The sequence below is a fragment of the Planococcus citri genome, chromosome 4, assembly GCF_950023065.1.
Source record: "Planococcus citri chromosome 4, ihPlaCitr1.1, whole genome shotgun sequence".
NCBI lineage: Eukaryota > Metazoa > Arthropoda > Insecta > Hemiptera > Pseudococcidae > Planococcus > Planococcus citri.
The window spans coordinates 40,976,495-40,997,810 of NC_088680.1; the positions used below are offsets into that span (position 1 = coordinate 40,976,495).

Consider the following 21,316-nt stretch of genomic DNA (forward strand, 5'->3'; position numbering starts at 1 on the left):
TCAAGTATAGTATCGTACTCGTATTTTATTATCGTGGGATAAGTTTATGAAATTAAATAGTACTTACATGTACATATTCAAGAGATGAACACAGAAGTTGCAATTTTGCTGATTTCATTTATGTTTTTAATTTTTAATTAATTTTTGTTATTCAATCAGTGGAAGGCCAAGAAAAATCAAATATCATTTCATCTACTTCTGAAATGAGAAGTAGAAAATAACATACAAAGTGTACGGAAGACGAAAGCTGCAACTTTCAAGAAACTTTCGTTGTTGATTTAGAATTTACATTATGATGCTTCCTAATTAATCTACATGGTTCATCTAATCATAGGACTTTGCTGTGCTTTATTCTCTTCTGCATATTGGCTGAGGTAGGTACCTCTATCTAGTATCCTATACACTTGCCTACGTACCGAACTTTTGAAAAAAAAAAAAAGAGGCTGTAGCAATGTAAAACTTCTAAAAAACAGAACCTAACGATAAAAAAGAGGTGAAGGGGAACGATTCGATAGCGAAACTAGCGAAATTCTTACATAATTTACCAAACCAAAAATATCTACAGCTTTAAGCGTAACTTCGATAACGATAATCTTTTTTCATTTTCTTCCTGTTTACTTTTTTTCCCTCTTCTTCCTCCGATTCCTTCAACTTTTCGTTCTGCTTTGCTCTACATCAACCCCGAACCGGTGAAAAAACTACGTATAGAAGGCTTTTTATTTCGATTTCAACTAGATGAAATTCCCTCCTTGGAACAAATTTACAAGTTTTGTTAGGTACATCTTTTAACACATTTCATCAAGTTGAAATGTTAACTTGTTCGCGTAGTGAAAAATAAAGAAGAAACTTTCTGTTTGAAATTTTCTCAGCTCTACAACGATGGCAGGGTGATGAATATAGCACGAGAGAGATCGTCAGTGGCAACAGAAGCATGATGAGGCAAAAGCTGCAACAATGATGATACCTTACCTACAACAATGCTTCACACTTCAGATAAAGACCGATTTATTTGGGGTATAATAGGTGAATCGCACGACAGAAAAGGTGGTCTAAACAACAGGCCCGACAAATGAAAGAAGTGGCCGACCAAAATTGTACGACAATAGAAAAAAATCACGACAGAAATATCTGTTAACATGTCCATTTAAAAAAAAAAAAATCCGTCAACACGCCTATTTTTACCAAAAAAAGTTACGAATCTAATAAAATGAAAAAAAAAGTTTTAAAATTTTCATAAAATGATACCTAATTATTATGTTTATAACGCTCTTTTATAACTAGTTAAGGTTGGTCTCTTTTTCAGTTCTGGCCTAGTGGTACGGATTTGGCGGCTGCAGGTACTTGGAACTAACTACAACCGTATCTGCATACCCAATACATGTTTACATTATTTTTTTTAAATATCAGACATAGGCTGGGACTTAGAAATTGATTTTGTATCCGCCAAATTCCGCGTGATAATTTTGAAAACTCTTCAAAATCAGTCCACTGCCATCGACCTTTTATTCTCCAGAATGAAAGGTCGATGTTCACTGACCAGGTTAAGATTGATATTTTCGCAGCAATTTAACTGCAATTAATTAGCGAGTGCATGATGCTAGCTGTTGTGTAATAATATTAATAATCACTATCTCCATCTACCTCTTCATTTTGAATGACTTTGGTATTTTTAAGCGCCCACTGGTAGGCTTTTTTGTGTCTGTCGTTTAAAATTGTATTCTGTCGCTTAGACATGTTTTTTTGGCGGGAAGAACTGTCGTGATTTATAATTAAAAATAGTTGTGCTGACTCATTATTTTGTCGTTGAAACCCCGTCGTTGTGAAGACCTAAGTTGTCGCTACCACAGCTTTTATATTGCCGTTGACTAGTGTCGTTCATACAATTTTTTCTGTCGTGCGATTATATACTCGTATTTCCCTTCATTATGTGGTGTTGGAAGCCCTGGTCCAAGAAAGGCCCTCGTTGAAAATTGTATTATGGTCCGCAGAATCAGCAACAGTGACTAGACGTCATAGAGGCCTGCCTTACATCGAGCAATACACGGTGTTAATAAAATTGGGAACGGGCACCTTAATACGGTGGGTTATTCAGTTTTGAACGAAAGTATTATTTACATTTTTTTCACTGTTGTTTTTGGCCAAATTACAATTTACGGGTAATTACCGGGCGATTTAAGGCAAAGTGAGCAAGCTAACCAAATATTGTCGACTGATTCGTTGAGCAAACAAACCAAAAATACTTGGTTAGTTTGTTCACTTCGCCTTAAATCGCCCGGTAATTACCCGTAAATTGTAATTTGGCCAAAAACAACAGTGAAAAAAATGTAAATAATACTTTCGTTCAAAACTGAATAACCCACCGTATTAAGGTGCCCGTTCCCAATACAATGTGCATATTTTTTTTCATTTCGGTGAATAGAAACCTAGCATTTGAGGGCTGATCGAGTCGAAATTTGGGTAACGTTGGTGTTTCGCGACGGTGAATTCAGTTCAGCTTTCAGATTCTCGCCATGGCGCTTTATTCTGCCTACGAGTGAATGGCCCGTTTTAGAGCTCAATATAGTGAGCCAAAAAGAGCGATCGAATTTTCATTTTTAACGACTTTATCTGACTAATTTGAAGTCGTTGAGCACAAAAATCACGTCCTAGTTGATGTAGTTTCTCCAACACTAGAGGAGTTTGTTAGACGGAGAGGAAAAGGGAGCCGACGATTCACACTTTTAAGCGAAGGTTATTGACAAATATTGTTGGCTTTCTATACCTAGTGTTTCATCACTGATCTTGGTATTGTATAAAATGTAGTTGCAATAGTGACGTCATGTGCGTCTCACGTTGCTGAGACTTCAGTTTTTAAGAGAGACGTCTGCACTTGGGTACTTGAGGAAGAAGGTACCGGCGCTGCGCTCAAATTATTCTTCGAATTCCGACTCGGCGGCCTCAAATTAGTCGGGAAAGGCTTTCAAAAATGGAAACAATCATTACTTCGGACCGCTGCACACGGTGTTAATAAAATTGCCTAACCAGTTTGCCGTAAATACGAAGCGCAGGAGTGCATTCTTTTGCCAAAAAATAAGCCATCGAATTCAGGGTGGAATCGAATGAGAATTTTAACCGTGGGGTTTTTCGTGACGGCGAATTCATTTCCGGTGTCAGGGTCCATTTTTGGATTCGAAAATAAGCCAGAAAAAAGCTCTCTCAGAATTTCACGTAATTTCAATTCAAAGTTGACATATAAAAAAATCTGTCCACAAACAGAATGTAAAAATCGCCATTTCTGTACGAAATTGAAAAAAAATTGTACAAATCAATAAGAAATTTCATACTCTTTAATTTATTTCCGGACAAAAATTTTCCCAAACCCCTTCAGTTCCAAGAAAAATTTGTAATTTCAAATTTGCATCAAGTAGCTATCTTTTAAGCAAATTGCAAATTTTGATTTATTGAATATGAAACAGTCGATATTTTGACAATCTCGATAATATGTATCACATCACTACTAATTAATAAAAATACCAAAAAAAACAACACAAAAACAAAACGCAAAAACTATCTTGCAATCAGCGGTTTGCTGATCGACTTTATAAGTATGTAACTTGGTTTGCTTAATCTCTGTTTTTTCATGTAAATTTTGAATCAATTTTGTATACCTATGTATACTTCGGATTCGGAGTAGTTGAAAAAAAAAAGATATGGACAGCTTTACGTGGTCACCCTGTATTTTTAAAATCCATCAACAGCGAACACACTCGCCTAGTATTCAAACAACAACTTACGTAACTCTTTATTAAGCAAACACTTACATAGGTACGTATCGAACAACAACAATAATAAATTATTAACTCCTACATACATAATAACTAATACATAAAAATGCGTTTAAAAAACAAACAAACAAAACGAAAACAAAAATAAAAACAAAACACGATCAGTATCAGGCGAGGCGTTTACATACAAGCGCCCAAGTATTCAAGGGTAGGTCGGGGCTATAAACGGGTACTAATTAAGTCGCGAGGGCGATTCACGTATCTTGCTGATCACTATTTTTCGTCCATAGATATACCTACATACGTACAAATTTGAAAAAAAAGGAATAAAATAATCTCGAGGATACGTTTTGAAATCATTTTCGCTTTGATTTTTGGTCCACGTATACGTATAGCATAATATTGGAAGAAAGTGCAACAGATGAATACCTCGTAAGTACCCGTTTACAAAAATACAAAATGAAAAATACGCCGCAATACCTACGCATAGAGACTCGTACGTGCACCCCACAGCAAATTTTTTTGATCACAAAAGTACGTTGGCAACGTGGAATACTCGTAAGCGTAGGTATGCTCCAATCACAGTGACCAGCTTACTTACCTCAGGTAGGTAGGTACATACATGTATTTTTGGATTTTTGTCAACAAAAAATTGTCTGAGAGTGCTCGCTGCTCGATACGAATATCTTTGAGCAGTGCACTGCGCTCTATGTAAACGTATCTAGGAATAGGTATACCTAATTGGTAGGTAATTATTAATTAATCGTCGAGTCGAAAGTTTGCACATCTAATTCAGTCTTTTTGTTGTCATCGACGGTAAAATTTCTTCTTTTTTGGTGTCTGAATTGTCGGTCAGATGCTATACTTACCGTTGTACACGGGTAGATATATTTTGCGACAGCAAATTATTAGAGTGTACGGTACTCTGTATTATCCACCGTGGACGCGGACACGAACTAGAATAATAAAAGTGATGATTTTCGATGCCTAATTGTAAAGCGGTCGAAAATTGACGAGATCCGTTGACGATGAATTTAAATTGTCGATCTTCCCAGAGCGGTTTGTATAACGATTTCTTTAGCTTCTTCGGCGTTACATCTGAAAAAATAACGAAAGAAGAACGACTATAAGACAAGTAGTAATGAATATCGTATCAATTGGCAAAAATGGCAAAATTGATGTTTTTCTACCACATCAGTCCACAAATTTTCATTCGGCACCACCTCCTCTCAAAAACCTGAAAATAACTTCTACTTTAAGAATGAGGCCCAACATGATGTCTGTTCTGAACCCCCATCGACTCTGCTATTTTTCGTCATTTTCATAGTGGAATAAATAAAAGAGAAAACTGCTCTTATTCTTAGTTCTGCCAGTCAAAATTATTCTCCATTTTTGGTTTTTCATTCGGCATTTTTGTATCCAATTCCCCCTCCCCCTCCTCAAAAAAATTGGAGCGCGACACCACAGCTTGCAAGTTGAATTTTTTTTTCAATTGAAAATTAATAAAGTTAATGAGGTTTAGCTGTTTTTTTACATCCAAGCCAGTATCAGTTCGAAGAAAAACTTTAACCTCCCCTTCCCCCTCCCGAAACTTTTTTATTCAAGTATGGGGCGAGGATAGAAAATTAGAAAAAAATGGACTGGAAACCTGGAAAAGTCAGGAGAAATGACTTGCCAAAAATAATAGACCTCCTGGAGGAGGAGAAAAGGGAGAATTTTGAATTTTTATAGACCTTCTTGGAGAAAAATCTCCAAAAAATCTCCTATTAGAATATGTTACAAATCTAGTTACACCTTGAGGACTTGATTTTTTGGAGTGAGGGGAGAGGAGGGGGGGGGTTAACTAAGGGCAGTGTTTTTGGATGCTGGATATTTTTGAGCACGTAACAGCTGTACGACTGGTCGACTGCACGATTATATTTCGATAGGCACATATGAGCTCACGATTGGATTTGTTGTCCGCGCACGCGGCGTCAGAAATGAGTACGTGCCTAGTGCCTACGCCTACAGTACATATCTTGGCGATCGCCAAATCATCCAAATGTGTACCGATCACGCGACACCTACGAGAGTAAGGAAGTGCTTCTCGCTACCGCTGCTGCTAGGGAACTTGGATACAATGTGTATGTCTATGTACAGCACTGTGATGTCCTATCTAATCTAATAAGAGGAAGGTACACTCCCAACTTTGTAGATAAGGTACCTACTCGGCAGGCTGAGGCTCGTACTTAGTCGCAGTGTAATTAATTAGTACTCGCGATGGCGATGAGTTTAATCTACTGTACGTGTTATACAACTTAATTTGATTTGATTTGGTTTGGCTCGGCTTGGCTTGACTTGATGAAAAAAACGAGCGTATGATCGATGCGACGCGTAAATTATCCTGTCATAGCCGCACGACCTCTTTTTTTGCGGCAACATTTACACGCGATTCGTTGAAAAGTGTGACAAGAGAAACGACAACGAAGACGACAACCGACAACGAAGAAAACAGAAGAGGAAAAACAACTTTCGATACTCAACACTTTTAATCATTCGACCAAGCATCGATCTCGCTATCGTCTCCATCGAGTAAAAGCAGGTAAAAGCAAAGGTACTTATGTATTTGTACTGTGGATAAGTGCAAGGGAGACATTCGGGAAGAGTAAGTAATCACTTAATCAGTGTCTGCGAGTTCCTACATTGATACTTGCGTCGCTGCCGCTTACTCTCGTATCGTAATCGACTCGAATACACGTGTACCTCTGGATGGGTCTGTGCCTGTGTCAGCAATCCCTAAGTAGTAGGGAAACTGTTCTGCCATGGTTAAAATGATTTTTTTCCCATCTCCTCGTCGAGAGTGTCACTAGGCCATCTACTTTAGTTAGGTATCACATCAATTTTATTCGCACATTTTTCCTGAAACTTGAAAGTTCGTCGAATTCAATAAAATATCGGTTCGTGTACCCTGGACCAGCACTACACTTCGTACTTTGGAGCTTCTTTTTTCATATTGTTCAATCTGAGAGGATGAATTGGTAAAAAAAAAAAGGCCAAATGGTGTTGTGCAGTCGCATATGCGCGACTATGGCATGGCTACTCTCTAAATTTGAAACAGTAAAATTTCACTGCTTAGCAGTCACGACATTTTGTTTTTTTAAAAGCAGTAGGTTTTTACTGCAAAACAGTAGAAAATCTACTGAATTGGCCAGTCAAATGATTTTTTACTGACCAATTTCAGTAATTTTTCACTGGTTTTGCAGTAAAAAAGTACTGTTTTTAAAAAGGCAAAATGTCGTGACTGCTAAGCAGTGAAATTTAACTGCTTCAAAAGAGAGTACTGCCAGCGAAATTGACGCGGAGATGTTTCGTTTACGGCTAGTCTGGTTGTATGTTTTGCCTAACTCGCAATGTTTCAGGCGAATATATGCACAATACGTAACGCGGAAAACTGCATCGCCATCATCTACGAGTAAGTTGTCGGCATTAGCCAACTAATTGGCCAAAGTTCGTTCGAAATATTTTTTACGTAAAAAAGGATGTTGGATACTAGAATGCCGAATAAAAAATTTATTTGGATTTTTCCATTGATTATAAATTGAGCTGTGAAAAATTGGTAATACGAGATGTAAAACAACACCATTCCTGCAGATGATAAAAATTTGGGTTTCATGGCTTCAAAATTTCTAGTTTTTAGGAGAATATTTCAACGGTATCTACGTAATTTGAAAATTCCCAATTTTTCAGAAGTAAGACAACATTACGTTATGATTTTCCTAACTCACACAACTTCTTCCAAACTGTTCTCAATTTTCCAACTCATCCGATTTTTCCCAAAAATTCTCAACATTTTGCCAGTGTTTTTCTGTCTGGAGGGGAGGGGGGGGTGAGGAGAAACAAGTGAGACAACCTTCAATATTCGGTACACCCCTGTAGAAAGCTCTCAAGTGAAACCCTCTCATTGCATGTTAGAAAGTACTCCTTAGGTCAATTTTTAGAGTGTTTGGGGGGTAAGGTCTTTCCCTCCTTGAAAGGGGCGGGGATTACATAAGAAGCTGAAATTCGGACATGATGATCACAGTGAGAGTACTGACCAATGGCGTGAATTTGGACCCATTTCGTCTATTCGGAGTCATATTATAATCCCTTCAAAAAAAATGACTTTTCTGTAATTTACAACTCTGACCATCCCCACTCCTGAAGTAAACACTGGTTCCTAAACGAACCCCATTCCCCATGTTTGATCTAATTCAGGGTGTATACCGGGTCATATAAGTCATACAAAAGTCGTACTTCGAGATTTGCAAACATGCAAGTCATACAAGTCATACAAAAATCATACTTTTGGCCAAAAATCACTCAAAAAATTTTTAATTTCAATTTCATGTTTAGGTTAAATGTTAATGATGTAAATTTTTTAAAATTGTGTTTTTAGAGTCGAAAAAACTCAATTGTAATCACTTTTCTTCTTCAGATCAACACTTAGCCAATCAGCGAGTAGTATTTTCAAAGATCCAATTAACGAATAGTATTTTTATAATGCGAAGCAATAATATTTTGGCGCCAAATTCGAAAAAGTTATCGGTCGTTTTTTCTCGTCATTTTGGAGCGGATTCATAAAAAATTGCCCAGCAGTTTTTAATTTGTACGATCGTATACCTATAATTTTTTGAAAATTTTATAAAAATCAGACATCTTTCTATAAATAGGAAGTGGAACTGAAAAATCAGAAAATGTTTTGTTTAAATTGTTGCTACGTGTGTCTGAGGTGAGATTACGTTGATTATTCCATCAAAAGTTGTTTAGTTGTATGTTTTCTAACTTAGGTATACGAAACATTTTTTCGACTTCATTTTGATAAAAGTAGTAGGTACATTTTAGTTTACTTCATGAATTATGAAAAAGATCAAGAATTGGGAAGTCGGTTTCAAGATGATATTTAAAAGTGAACTTAGCAACCAATGCAACCATCAACCAATAAGTGTGATGAAAGCAAATGCAAAAACTATCTTGCAATCAGCGAATATAGCTGATCGCTTGTTTATAATGAAAAGAGTGTATTTTTTAGTTTATTTTTTAGCCCGGAAATGTATCTTTTTCTGTAAAAGTTATTGAAAAAAAGTACATATTTACAAAAATGCAAACTTTGTCCTACTGAAGTCATACAATAGTCATACTTTTTGCTAAAGTGGTTCTGGTAGACAGGGATGTTAACCGAAATGAAAAAAAATATCGGTTATTTTTTAGCGATCATTTTTTTCAAAATTATTGATCAAGGTTACGGTTGAAGGTTACGGTCGCGACTAGAAAAAATAAACTTTATTTTCACTGTATTCATGTGTTAAGGAGATGCAAAAATCATTAAAATTACTAGTAAATAATGAAATATGAGGAAAATTTGCCAAAATTGCACATAAAAATTTTGAACACCTGTAAAATTTGACAGAAGAAGAACTGAATGATTAAATTACTAAAAATTACTTCAAATAATTAATGAAATTTTGATAAAATTCGCCAAAAGTGCTGAACAAATTGTTGCAAACGTGTTAAAACGAGTGAAAATCACTCAACATCACCGAGTGATTAAGTATAATTTTGTAAAATGTAACTAGTTAGAGCGAGAATTACGTGAATAATCGTTGCAATTTCTATTGATGTTGAGACTTTGAGAATGAGAAAATCTCAGAAAATCGTCCCTAAAGGATTAAATTTCAATACAAGTTGCCACAATTTTACTAAAATTTAATAAAAAATCTTTGGAATTGCTTTAAAACGCACATATGGCGCCAAAATTTATCAATCTTCATTAATTTTCATCAACTTTGATCAAAAATGAAAAGTAACTGTACTGTAACAGAAATAAAATGAATCGGTTATGGTTACGGTTGAAAAAATTAAATCAATAATAATTTTAGTTACGATATTTGTTGAAAAATTCTAAATCAATATTTTCGATTATAGTTATGGTTACGGTTTTAGACTCATTTTAGCGGTTAAAATTCATTTCGGTTAAAAATTACCGATACGGTTAACATCCCTGCTGGTAGACACCCTGTAATTTCATCCATTGGATTAATTTTCAGATTGAAAAAGTGAAAATGTATGTTTCGATGAAATTTTTATCAGTAAAATCTGACACATCGCGAATCGTCTGCTTCAATCTCAAAATGTCGAATAATATCAACATTTTGAGTCCCGCCACCATTTTTTCCAAAGTTTTCCTTGTCGCAATAGCCTTAATTTCTTTAACAAAACTTTGGTTAAAATGAAACGGAAGATTTCATTAATGCACAATACTTCCTCGTATACAACATAGCACGTAGGTGTCTCGTATAAAGTATAAGTACGTATGATGATGAATAAGCGCGTAAATGGGAAGGCAAAAAAAAGCAAAAACAAAAATAAACAAATTAGGTATTTAAATACGTATGCGTACGTACGAGTATGTTTGGTAATTAATCGTAACAAGGTACACTTTCTTCATGCAAATACGAGCAGGTACGCGTATTGTCGATAAGAGAAAGTAGTGGTATTTTTAAATAAACAGCGCCGCGCTTCATAACTACCTATACCTATCAACCGAAGTAAGTTAGTAAGTAAGTAAGCGAGCGAGCGAGTGAGTAATTAAGTACTCGCATAAATACGCTTACGTTACTTATACTCGTACGTAGAAACGTACGCCGAATCTGCGATCGCGATATCTTGCTCGTCCGTCGTATAATTTTTTAATTAGGTAATGTGATTATTTCAAATTGCATCTCGCATCGATTGAGATTTCGAAAGTGATCTATGGACGCATTTATAACGCGACGACTGACTGCCTCGCAACGAACGCGAGCGAAAGGGTTGAGGTCTGAGGGTAACAGCAACATAAACAACCAATTGCCAACTATACCAACTATACGTGTACTCATATATGTGTAAGATGGTTGATGGTTGGATAGAGCATTAGTGCATTAGTGCCACTTGCAGTAGATGCCACCTGTGGGCTGTCGCTGCGTCTCACTCTTTTCGGTACTTTACAGTGATACAGTGTAGAAATTTCGCGAGAATCTAAATACGAGTATTATGTACTTTCTCGTTCGCTTGTCACATTTTTAAATGCTCGTACGAGTAACAGTTTAGGCCAGTTTTATACGCGTATGTAGTATGTACATTGTACACTTAGCCATCATCGTGGAATAAGCGAATCAAAATGTAGGTACTGGTACATGTAAGACGAGTCATTTTGCAGCAAAACACAAGCATGAAGACTAGAGAATGTTTGTGCTGGACATATTATGTATACAACTTATGGAAAATTAGAACTATGTAGAAGCCAACTGCGCAATGCGCACTTACCTGGGAAATAATTTATCGCAGTCTAACGGACCCCAGCCACTGTTGTATTCTTTCATCAAGCGATCTAGGGCTTTTTCGGCCGGAAATTCTCCCATCATCAGTCTGAGGCCCAAGCTGTAAAAATAAGAAATGAAAATCCATTAAAATCCGGTAGGTATGGTACCAATAGTTCGGTAATAGGTATGTAGGTACTAGGGAGTTATTATCATTCACTGTGACCAACCGAAACATTTAGCAGAATACTTTTTTGGGGGTACTCAATATATATTTCTGCACACTCTGTATGCCCTATGAAGGTATAGGTAGGTATTTGCTGATACCGATCAGTGATCATCATGAACGTCGGTTCGATTAGGTTTATAACTTTCGCGAGCCCATCTTCCGATCTCTCTGCTTTTCGTTGATTCTGTCTCCGCGCTTTGCCGTCGCCATCACCATCGCGATCCCCATTCAAGCGCGTCTAACCGTAGAACCGTGCCTAAACCGCCATTCCCACGCTCTAGATGCCGAAGCGTCTATTTTGCTTCAATGTCTATCTGTCTATCTTTTTTTTTTTCATTCTTAGCTCGGCTAATTGTTTGTATATTTATAAATTTTACACACTTGCCGTCGTCGTCGATAGCCCAATTACCTACAAGGTAAGTAGTAAGTACGTATAAGTAATGTAGGTACGACGTACGAGTATACTCGTATTTTGCGAGTAGCCTGCTACCTACACCACCTAGTGTATGAATTGCAATTGAATACACTAATGGCCGTTGGATACGATGCGACGCGACGCTGCTTCGTTATCATTCCTGCTGCCAGTCTCTTAACGTAGATGTTTCGCGAGTGATTCGCGAAATATGAATGTCACGTCACGTCAAGTTTTTTAACGTTCGTTCGGCACTTATTGACAGTTTGATCGCAAAGTAAATATCACGTATAGCTATTCGTGTACGGTGTAATTTAGTACGTACGAGCTAAACGTTAAACGTTCAATATACGTGCATTATATGTACACTTAGTCTTTCTCACCTGTACTTACAAAGTACACATACACAATCTGCCGCTGAAATTGGTCCATTCCGCTCATTTCTGTACCTCTACCCACCTACTTACTTACATGGTATTGGTGTCTACCGATCGAAAAAAGGACGAAAAAACCCCCAAAATCTAATAACATTTACGAAATTTTGAAAGAAATTTAATAGCAATTTTTAAAGAAAAAAACGAATTTTTTGTCCCCACAAACTCTTAATTTTAAAAAGCTTTCGTCTCTTCGCTCGCGCAAGATTATGATTTTTTTCAAAAATCTTTCGCCCTCGCTTCTCTGAGGCAACAAGTTCTCTTCTTTGGATTTAATTTTCAAAAATGAAAAAATGAAAATGAGCATGAAAAAAAACTTTGAGAAAAAAAGAAGTTTTTGTGGTCGATGATTTTTTTGGTTGACAAATTTTCATTCTCGGGTAGGAGGGGGGGAGTGTTATCCAGTTGAAAACAGACTGGGGTAAGTAGTTGTGACAGCTATGGAATTCAAATGTAGAGTATCTAAGATACCTTGTGGCTGAAAGTTGGTGATGTATAACTTACATTAGTGTGGAACTCCCTTTGACTCCCCAAATCAAAATCTATCCCTCCCAGCCATTCTAGAGCCTACATCCGCCTTTCCAGTGCTTCACACACGCATGTAAGAATTCATAAGACCTCAGGGTGTATACAATTTTGAGTCCACGTGTTGGTTTTTTTAATCGGAGTGGGAAGTAAGGGGCTGGAAGGATGTAAACTATAAAATTTGACCATTTTGCAGAGCAATTTAGTCCAAATAAATGTTTTTGAGGCCATAGATTACGACTCTGACATCATTTTTTCAATTTATTAAGACACTGTCTTCACTAACTTACACAATATTCTCTCGCTTTGAAGACGTACGGTTCAAAAAAATCTATTGAATTACTTCTATAAGCTTATAGAAAATGTCAGGTTCTTTGTTTTTCTCAATCATTTGAAGTTCAGCGAGCACTCCAAGAAGAGAAGGGGGTTTCAATCCCTTCCCACCATCCATATTTATCATAATATTTGGGTTAAAAGTATTTTAGAGATGTGCTTAATCAACTGATTTCATAGTCCCCCAGGCCTACCCCAACTTCTCCCAAATTGGGTTGACTTGGAACAATTTACATTTTATTCCATCGAGCAAAAGCTACTTTGATAATTGCGCTCAAAATTTTACCATACCTTAGGAACCCTTGTAGAAACGTACAGAAAAAATTTGAGCCATATTGGTTTATTTGGAAAAGAGTAGGAATCAGTTCGTCAAATTTGAAATTGTGAAAAACCCATCCCAAACCCTGGTGTATCGAAGTCCGTCGCAATCTATGGAAAGCAACTACATACACAGAGTCTTACTTTATCGGTCATCTGGAAGGAAATTTCGTGCTCTTTTCGAGTGGGTATGCTGACGAAATTTTATTTTAATGCTTTTTTTTTAGACAATCCAGTTTTGAGGCTTTTACTCGACTCCAATGCAACAAATTTGATCAATTCTGATCTATTTTGCGGAGAGTTGAGTGAAATGAAATCGAAAGGGTATCTTTCTTTAAAAAATCGATTTCTCCATCATACATATTTGAAAAGTGCATGTTTCTTTATATGTAGTTTTCCAAATGATTTTTTTCAGACGTCAATTCAATGTATCTGCTGTTGATTTAATTTATGTAGGATTTTTTTTTTCAAGTGAGTTTTTCTGAAGAAATAGGAATAGGGCGGATTTTTGATTTAGATATTATTGTGTGGGGCGTGAAAGGGTATTCCCAGATAAGATAGGTGAAATGCCCCTGTCCTCGGATTTTTGAAGGAATGGTGTGCCCCTAAAATTGACTTTACCGACTCAATGCCATTCATAATAAATGTCATTTTCTTCAATTTTCGACATTTTATTCAATTTAAACACCTGAAAGCTGGATTAAAGAACGAACAGGTGACCATATGAATTTGAGACCATTTAAAAGGACATCGAATTTAATTTTCCTTTAAAGTTATTGTCCTTCAAAGATCAAAAAATTCCAATTCCACGAATTCATGTCATTTTCTCATTCATACTTAGGTATTTTTTACAAATGTGTATTTTGTAAAATCTCCATTTTCTCAATAAAAAAAAAATTGAGGATTTCAAAAGTTTTAGAGTTATTGAAAGCAGCATAAAATTTCCTTTATTATGATGGAAGAAAATTGTGGCATGCTCGAGATGAATTTAGAGAAAAAAATAAAAATGACTCAATTCATCACTTGCAACCTTTTCTCCTAATATAGAGCAGTTTTTAGGCGATTTTTTTTTTTGAAAATAGGATCGCATATCCTGAAAAAATTACATCAATGAAAATTTGCGGTAAAATCAAATTATTCATTTTTTAAGGCATGATCGCGTTTGGAGATCTTGAAAAAAAATATACCAATGGAAAGAGGACAACATTTCTTTTATAATGGTGTAAAAAGTTATGAAGTTCTCGAGAAGTCGAGATGGATTTTGACACACGCATGACGCATGACGCACATGTAAGGAATAGAATTGGCACGAAACCAGTAGGTACGCCGTAGGACTAATTTTCATGATTGGCCGTTGGCCCGAAACAGAACAGACAGACGATAGCAGACAGTCACGAGTCGCGAGTAGAGAGTCGAGGCAGACCGGAGACCGCAGTAAGAATGCCTCATGCCAGCGATTGATGACCTATGGAGCACGTCAGATTGCTAACCCGTGATATGAAGGATCGGTGGGCATTAGACAGACAGGCATCAATTTTGCAGTTGCACCCCATTATAAGTATTCCTACTTTGCTCGCTCATTAGAGTTTTTGCGCGAAGCGCGAAAAAACTCTATCGTAACCACTTTTTCATCGTTACCACTTTTTCATCGTCGTCGTCGAGTAGAATTTTAAAATGCTAAGCAATATGCAAAAATAATTAGCTACGTTTATTTGTTTCTAAATTCCGATTTCAATTCAAAACTTTATCGTAGATAATATTGATATGAAAATGAAGATAAAACGGTGAGGAAGTATGTAATAAGCCAAAACTGAAATTGTAGATATAACTTTGGCGGGTTACTTTCATTTTTTTTTCAACAACGAAAAACGAATCGAATCGGTGAAGATTGTAATTTTCCAAAATAAAATATAACGATATTTCGTGTAGCAAAATTCCAAAGGTTATTTCGAATTTAATTTTATAAAAATCGGACATCTTTCTAAGTATCTATATACAAGAATTGAAACGGTAAATTCAGAAAAATTAATTCACGAGTTGATAGTAAATGTCTGAGGTGAGATTATGTTGAATTGATCATGCCATCAAGATTTGTTGAAGAAATATTGAAAAGATAAGCAAAAGGTAGGTAAATGCAAAAACTCTCTTGCAATCAGCGAATAGCTGATGGCTTGTTGTTTTCTGCTCTTTGTCTAGTGGTCATTTCGTCAGTCATTATACGCTTAAGCCTACGCTAACGCGACAGATATGAGTAGTTTTTTACAGCTGCAGTATCGACGATTTGTTCAAATTTCATGTTTTGGCCGTCAACATTTTTTATACTTTTTCCGATCGTCTTAATGCAAATTTAAAATGCGAGACCTCTAACTACTTACTCGTTCAAAGTCAGTCCGGTCTGATAATTCGAATGTCGCGTTTCCTATTCCTAATGACGTTGACGCAATTAGGACTAATAGTAAGTCGCTAGTACCTATCTATAGTATTCGATGATGCGAATACACGCGTTGAAAAGCGTATCCGAATCTGCCAAGTGTCAACTGAGATGCAAAATGAGCGTGATTTTGGCGCCCAAGGTACGCGTAGTACCTACGCTTGCATTCGAATTGGAATTTCCGTTTCAATAGTCGTCGATGTAGTTTACTCATTACTCACTGCCTAGGCATTCTCACACTGGGTGCTAGCACCAGGACATAGGCCACTGTTTCTGTTTGTACTAGGCATACCTACGAGTGTGTCAGCAATATCAGCAGTAGCAACAGCAACGAAGCGTTACTAATTAACGTCGCCGTTCGTCGTCGTTTTTGTATCACTTGAACCTTATAGTAAGCAGACAGGGCCTTCGAGACCCACTGCGGGCTCGGAGCAAATATAATTTGGTCTCATTTCTAGGAACGAAACCGTAAGGTGAATTGCCAATAGCCGTCAAGTATTCAGACGATTTTCACTTATTTTGACTGCAGTTTTCTACCTGTTGAATATTTTTAAGTGGGGGTGGATTCAATTTGCGGTTCCAGTCTTGTGCAACATGTAAAGCTATTTGTTTTCATTGAAACGTGCATTATTTTTGTGTTTTTAAACATTTTTTCAAGATATTGCTTTTTGCCCAATTGACACTACCCATCAACTTCAATTTTCCAATTACCCTGACCCTAATTTTCGCCACGTCGTAGATCCTGAACTGAGTTGAAATTGATTATTCAAACATTTCGAAAATAAGAAAAAAATTGTTTTCAAGCAGGTGTCACTTTGTCATGAGTTGGCCGTTAAAAAATGAGACTATGCCTGGACTATGGCTTTAAAAATGCAATAACAGTCATTTTAAAAATCGTGTTTCAGTTCAAAAATACTGAAAAAATTGAAAAATCAGAGAGTGGTGCCACGTGGAGCATGGAGGGGCCAATTGCTCTTCATAAGTGGGTAAAAATCTACATAGAATAAGATACACAAAAATTGACTTTTTTTTTTGCTTTCTGGCCCATTTTTTACTTTACAAATCATCCCTGCTTCGCTCAAACAGCACTTTTGCATATCTTAATTTTCATAAAATACAGTAATCGCATGAAACAAAAATTTTTTATGAAAATTACGATTTATGCCTAAAAATTTTGGTTTGTCTCTCCTTTAAAAAAGTCTGGTTACTACAAAAAAAAAACAATTTCATAACAGAGATGAGCAGTGATCAAGTATAGGTCACAAGAAGTTCAAAAATTGCAAGTATTGCTCGTCAGGGATGTTTTTAAGCTAAATTAGAGTGGGTGGCGGCTATTGGAAAAGTTTTTTTTTTTGCTTTCCAATAGTTGCCATCGGAATATTTTTGCCATATTGGGCACAAAAATAAGGTGAGGGGCAATGAAGGGTATGGTTGAAAGTTTCCATTAGCGCGATCAGTGTTACCAAATAGCTAAACAAAAAATTTTATTCGTCAGTTTACTTAATTGAGGTTTTTAGAGAGGGTGAGGGGGGTTCGACGAAAAATTTGCCGAATAATGTAGAAAAAAATACCAATTTTGCCGATCGATTGATATCATATTCATATCACTTATAAAAATTTTCATTTTCTGTTTTGAATTTTTGGGGGTTCAAATGTGTGTTTTTTTTAAATTTTAAAACAAGAAACAAATTGGCTCGAGCGAAGCAAGGGCGAAAGTTTTTGAAAACTTGATTTCGAGAGGCCTAAAAACAATTTTTTTCAGGAAGCTGATTTTGAAAAAAAAAAGTGGACGGGGCCGATCGAAGCGAGGCAGGGTGTCCACAAGCCTGGAAAACCTGGAAAACCAGGAAAAGTCAGGGAATTTCGTAATTTTCACGCAAAATCCCTGGAATTTTGAAAAAACGATCTATTGCAAATTTTGGATAAGGACTTTTGATGAAAGAAAAACATTATTTTTTACTTCTCGAAAGACAAATTTTCAAACGCTTTTGCCCTCGCTTCGCTGGGGCTTGTTTTCTTTTCTTTTTCACAACAAGATGATCGTTTCTTGATAGTAAAAATCAAGTTTTAAAACCAAAAAATTAACTCCTCACAAAAAACCATCGTTTTTATGACTCTCGAAATGCAAATTTTCAGAAGCTTTCGCTCGAGCCTGTTCTCTTTTCTTTTTCAAAAGTAACTTTCTTTCAAAAAAACATCATTCCAATATTGAAATTTAAGAAACCAAAAAATAACTCGTTGCATTAAAAAAACCTCGTTTTTAGGCATCTCGAAATTGAAATTTTCAAAAGTTCTAGCCCGAGCAGAAACAAATTTCACATTTTCAGGCCTCCAAAAATCCAAAAACCAGGAGAAAAATTTTCATAAGTCATATGAATATTGTATCAATTGGCCAAAATTGATGCATGTCTTGTTTATTTATTTATAATTTAAAAAGTTAATAATCGAAGTTTAGCTGTTTTTGTATCCAAAGATGTATTCAGTTCGAAGAAAGGCTTAAGAAATGAACTTGCACCCCCCCCCCTCCAAGTCCTTTTTAATTAAAGTGTGGGGTAAGCATAGAAAATGAAAAAAAATGGTCTGGAAAAATGGAAAAATTTGTCTGGAAAACCTGGAAAAGTCAGGGAAAATCATTTCCAGAAATGAGCGGACACCCTGCGAGGGCGAAAACCGTTGAAAATTCACATTTTGAGCGAACTAAAAACGAAGTTTTTTTAAATGCAAGGAGCTTACTTTTGGCTCTTGAAATTTTAGAATTAATTTGAAAGATGTTTTTAGGATGTTAATTTTGAAAAAGAAAAGAGAACCGGTCCAAGTGAGGGTGAAAACTCTTAAAAATTTATATTTTGAGAGGCATGAAAACCATACTTTTTATGCGAGTAGTCAATTTTTTCCACTTTGGAACTTTGAAAGTTGAATGATATTTTTTGGAAATTTTGCGAGGGCAAAAGCCTTTGAAAGTTTTGTGTTTTGAGAAGGAAAATAACAGGATTTTCTTTCATCATAGGCCCTTCAGAAAGCTCGGACTTGGAGGAAACAGCCCCCTTTGCCCCCCCTCGACAGCCCTGCTAATATAGGTACCTAATGGACGGTGGCAACCGGTATGCTACGATATGAATTATTAAGTACGTACATGTAATTAAGTGATCAGGCACACCTACTTCCAATGATACATAAATTTTAGATTTATAAAAAAAAATATCCATGTCAGTACCTGTTCATTTTGGCCAAAAATCCGTACGGTCCTTGTAACTTGGCAGTTTTATCTAAATTTCTACAGTACAACGTCCATATGCAATCCAATGTGGAGCCGTTGGATGTGCTCCTGGCGTTATTGGATTTACCGCTGCCGCCGCCGACGCTGCTCTTGTACGCTCTGCTGAGGTTCAAAACGGCTCTAAGACCACCGTTGATGAATTCGAGTAAATCGTGCACGACACCGCCTTTGCCTTTTTTCTGTTGCTTGCCGCTGTCGCCTTCATCGTCGGTAAGGATTTTGCGCGAATTGGTTTGCCTAAGCTGCTGCACTCGGTCCGGAGACATGAACAACGCGTTCAGAGCCACCACATCCGGATCTTTGAGCATTTCTTCGCCGATTTTCGACTCTTCGTTCCACACGATTTGCTGTACGTTGTGCAAAAGGAACAAGTCGATGGCCAGCAGGCCGAAAGATACCAGGCTTGTGCTGTTGTTCAACAGCGAAGGACTAGTCGGATACAACAAATTGGCCACGGGCATGTTTTGTACATCGCTCGTGTTCAAACCGACGTACAGGTCTTTGAATTTGGAAAAAATGGCGCCCACGTTTTTCGTTTGCAGCGAATTATTCACCATTTTCACGATCTCCATGACGTCGACAGAACGGTTTCGCTTGCTGCCGTACAGAAGCCAATCGTGCATGCTTTGCAGTCTTTTTTGAAGGAAGTTCATCAGCGAGTTGTCATCTTTGGCGGCACCGGTTGTCGCTGAACCACTTACAATGTTTTCGTTCACGTCTGCACCCAGTGCGGAATTTGACGACGATGGGGAGGATTGTTGATGGCGATTTGGCTGACCATGATGATGATGATGATGAGGAGGATGGTGATGATGGTGGTCGCGGTCGTGATCGTGGTAGTACAACGAATCGTCAACGTTGCCCATGTCCGAGCTGGTTGCGGGGACATTTTCGAACTGAGGCAACGGCTCTTTCAGATACGTAAAAGCTGGAATGGTTTTCGTGTTGAATGCGCTCAAGTCTGGTTTAATAACAGAGAAATCGGGCAAATCGTACACCGTATCGGCTTGCTTGAGATCGTTCAAAGGTTCCATCTTAGACGACGAAGACGAGGACAAGGAGGAGGAATCGACGACGTGTAAATTCGGATCGTACCAACTGGGCAATACGGCTTCGCTTTTTTTCTTCACCGAATTACTATGATGGTCGCTGGAAACCGCGGCGCCGGTATTCATCGGTGGAATTTCTTCGAGCGGGCTGATTCCACCCTTGAGGCGGATTTCATGGTCGCTTTCACCATCCCCATCACCGTCCTCGTATTCTTGTATCGACGATAACTTGGCGATTTTCGAACGAAGTTGCGCATCCGGGGAATCGTTTTCCGCATACTCGTCCGTGTCTCGGCTCGAATTGCTCTTGGCATTTGCAGAAGACGCTCCGTTGTCCACCATTTCGATGCGTCCCTTTTTATGTTTAATGGTTGTTTTTAAAATCTCGGCGGTCGGGTACTCGATTTGAGGCTGGTACGGAGGTGGCGTCGCCGGAGCCTGAGTCGGTGCCGGAGGTTTTGAAATTTTACCACGCTGCTGATATTCGCGCAACGACGACGGTCGTCGTTCGTAATTCGGAGGATCAGGTTGTCGCACTGAAATTCCTAGCCAAAAAATGATACCGATAAAACCAGCGGTGATGACGACCCCGCAGAAAGCCGCTGTTAGCCACCATCTAGTCTGTGTGCCGCTTTCGACGCGTTTGTCTTTTATTTCGTAGAACATATGGCGGCCGGATGATTACCCGACAATATAGCTAAGTACCCAAAAGCAAGTACCGCCGTGCACACGCGACACTCGCGCACCAACTCCTCGTAGTATCGCGTCTACCTACACCTACAAGTACAAGTAAAAGTTTAAGAAAAAAAAATTCTAATTCAAATTTTAGTCAGCGAGATGCGATCAAAATCGAAGCGAACTGCGAAAACCGAAGCAGAAAGCAAACGCGCCAGCAGCACGAAAACCAGTAACCACCGAAACCAAAGCGAAGACGACGACGAAGACGCGATCGCGCTCACGCATATTCCAACCGAACAGTATCGCGTACTCGGCCACAATCAACTTGCCATCTTTTCGCTTTGCTCCATCTTCTTACAATCGCGATTGTGATCGTGATCGTGGTCGCGGTCGTGGTCGTAATCGCTGCACCGACACCGCTCCACGTCGCGTCGCCGTACCTTTCTTTCCAGTTTCCGTCCTTTCTTCCTTTTCTCCTCTCTTCGTTACTTTTCTTTGCTTCGCTGTGATTGTTTGTGTTCGAGCTGACTGACAGCTGACATAACACGCCGCT

The 21,316-nt window shown here is 37.7% G+C and overlaps 2 protein-coding genes across 2 annotated transcripts in view; one reads left to right on the forward strand and one right to left on the reverse strand.

The window, feature by feature from the left end:
- The window catches only part of kcc (solute carrier family 12 member kcc), a 650,839-nt gene that overhangs the window by 134,248 nt on the left and 495,275 nt on the right, over positions 1–21,316 (forward strand). The gene's annotated exons all lie outside the window — the stretch shown is intronic.
- Positions 3,699–21,131, reverse strand: LOC135844117 (uncharacterized). Its single transcript, XM_065362234.1, has 3 exons — positions 18,974–21,131; positions 11,085–11,198; positions 3,699–4,862 (listed from the first exon to the last, which is right to left on the reverse strand). The coding sequence occupies exons 1-3, from the start codon at positions 20,749–20,751 to the stop codon at positions 4,799–4,801; spliced, it is 1,956 nt and encodes a 651-aa protein (XP_065218306.1). The 5' UTR covers positions 20,752–21,131; the 3' UTR covers positions 3,699–4,798.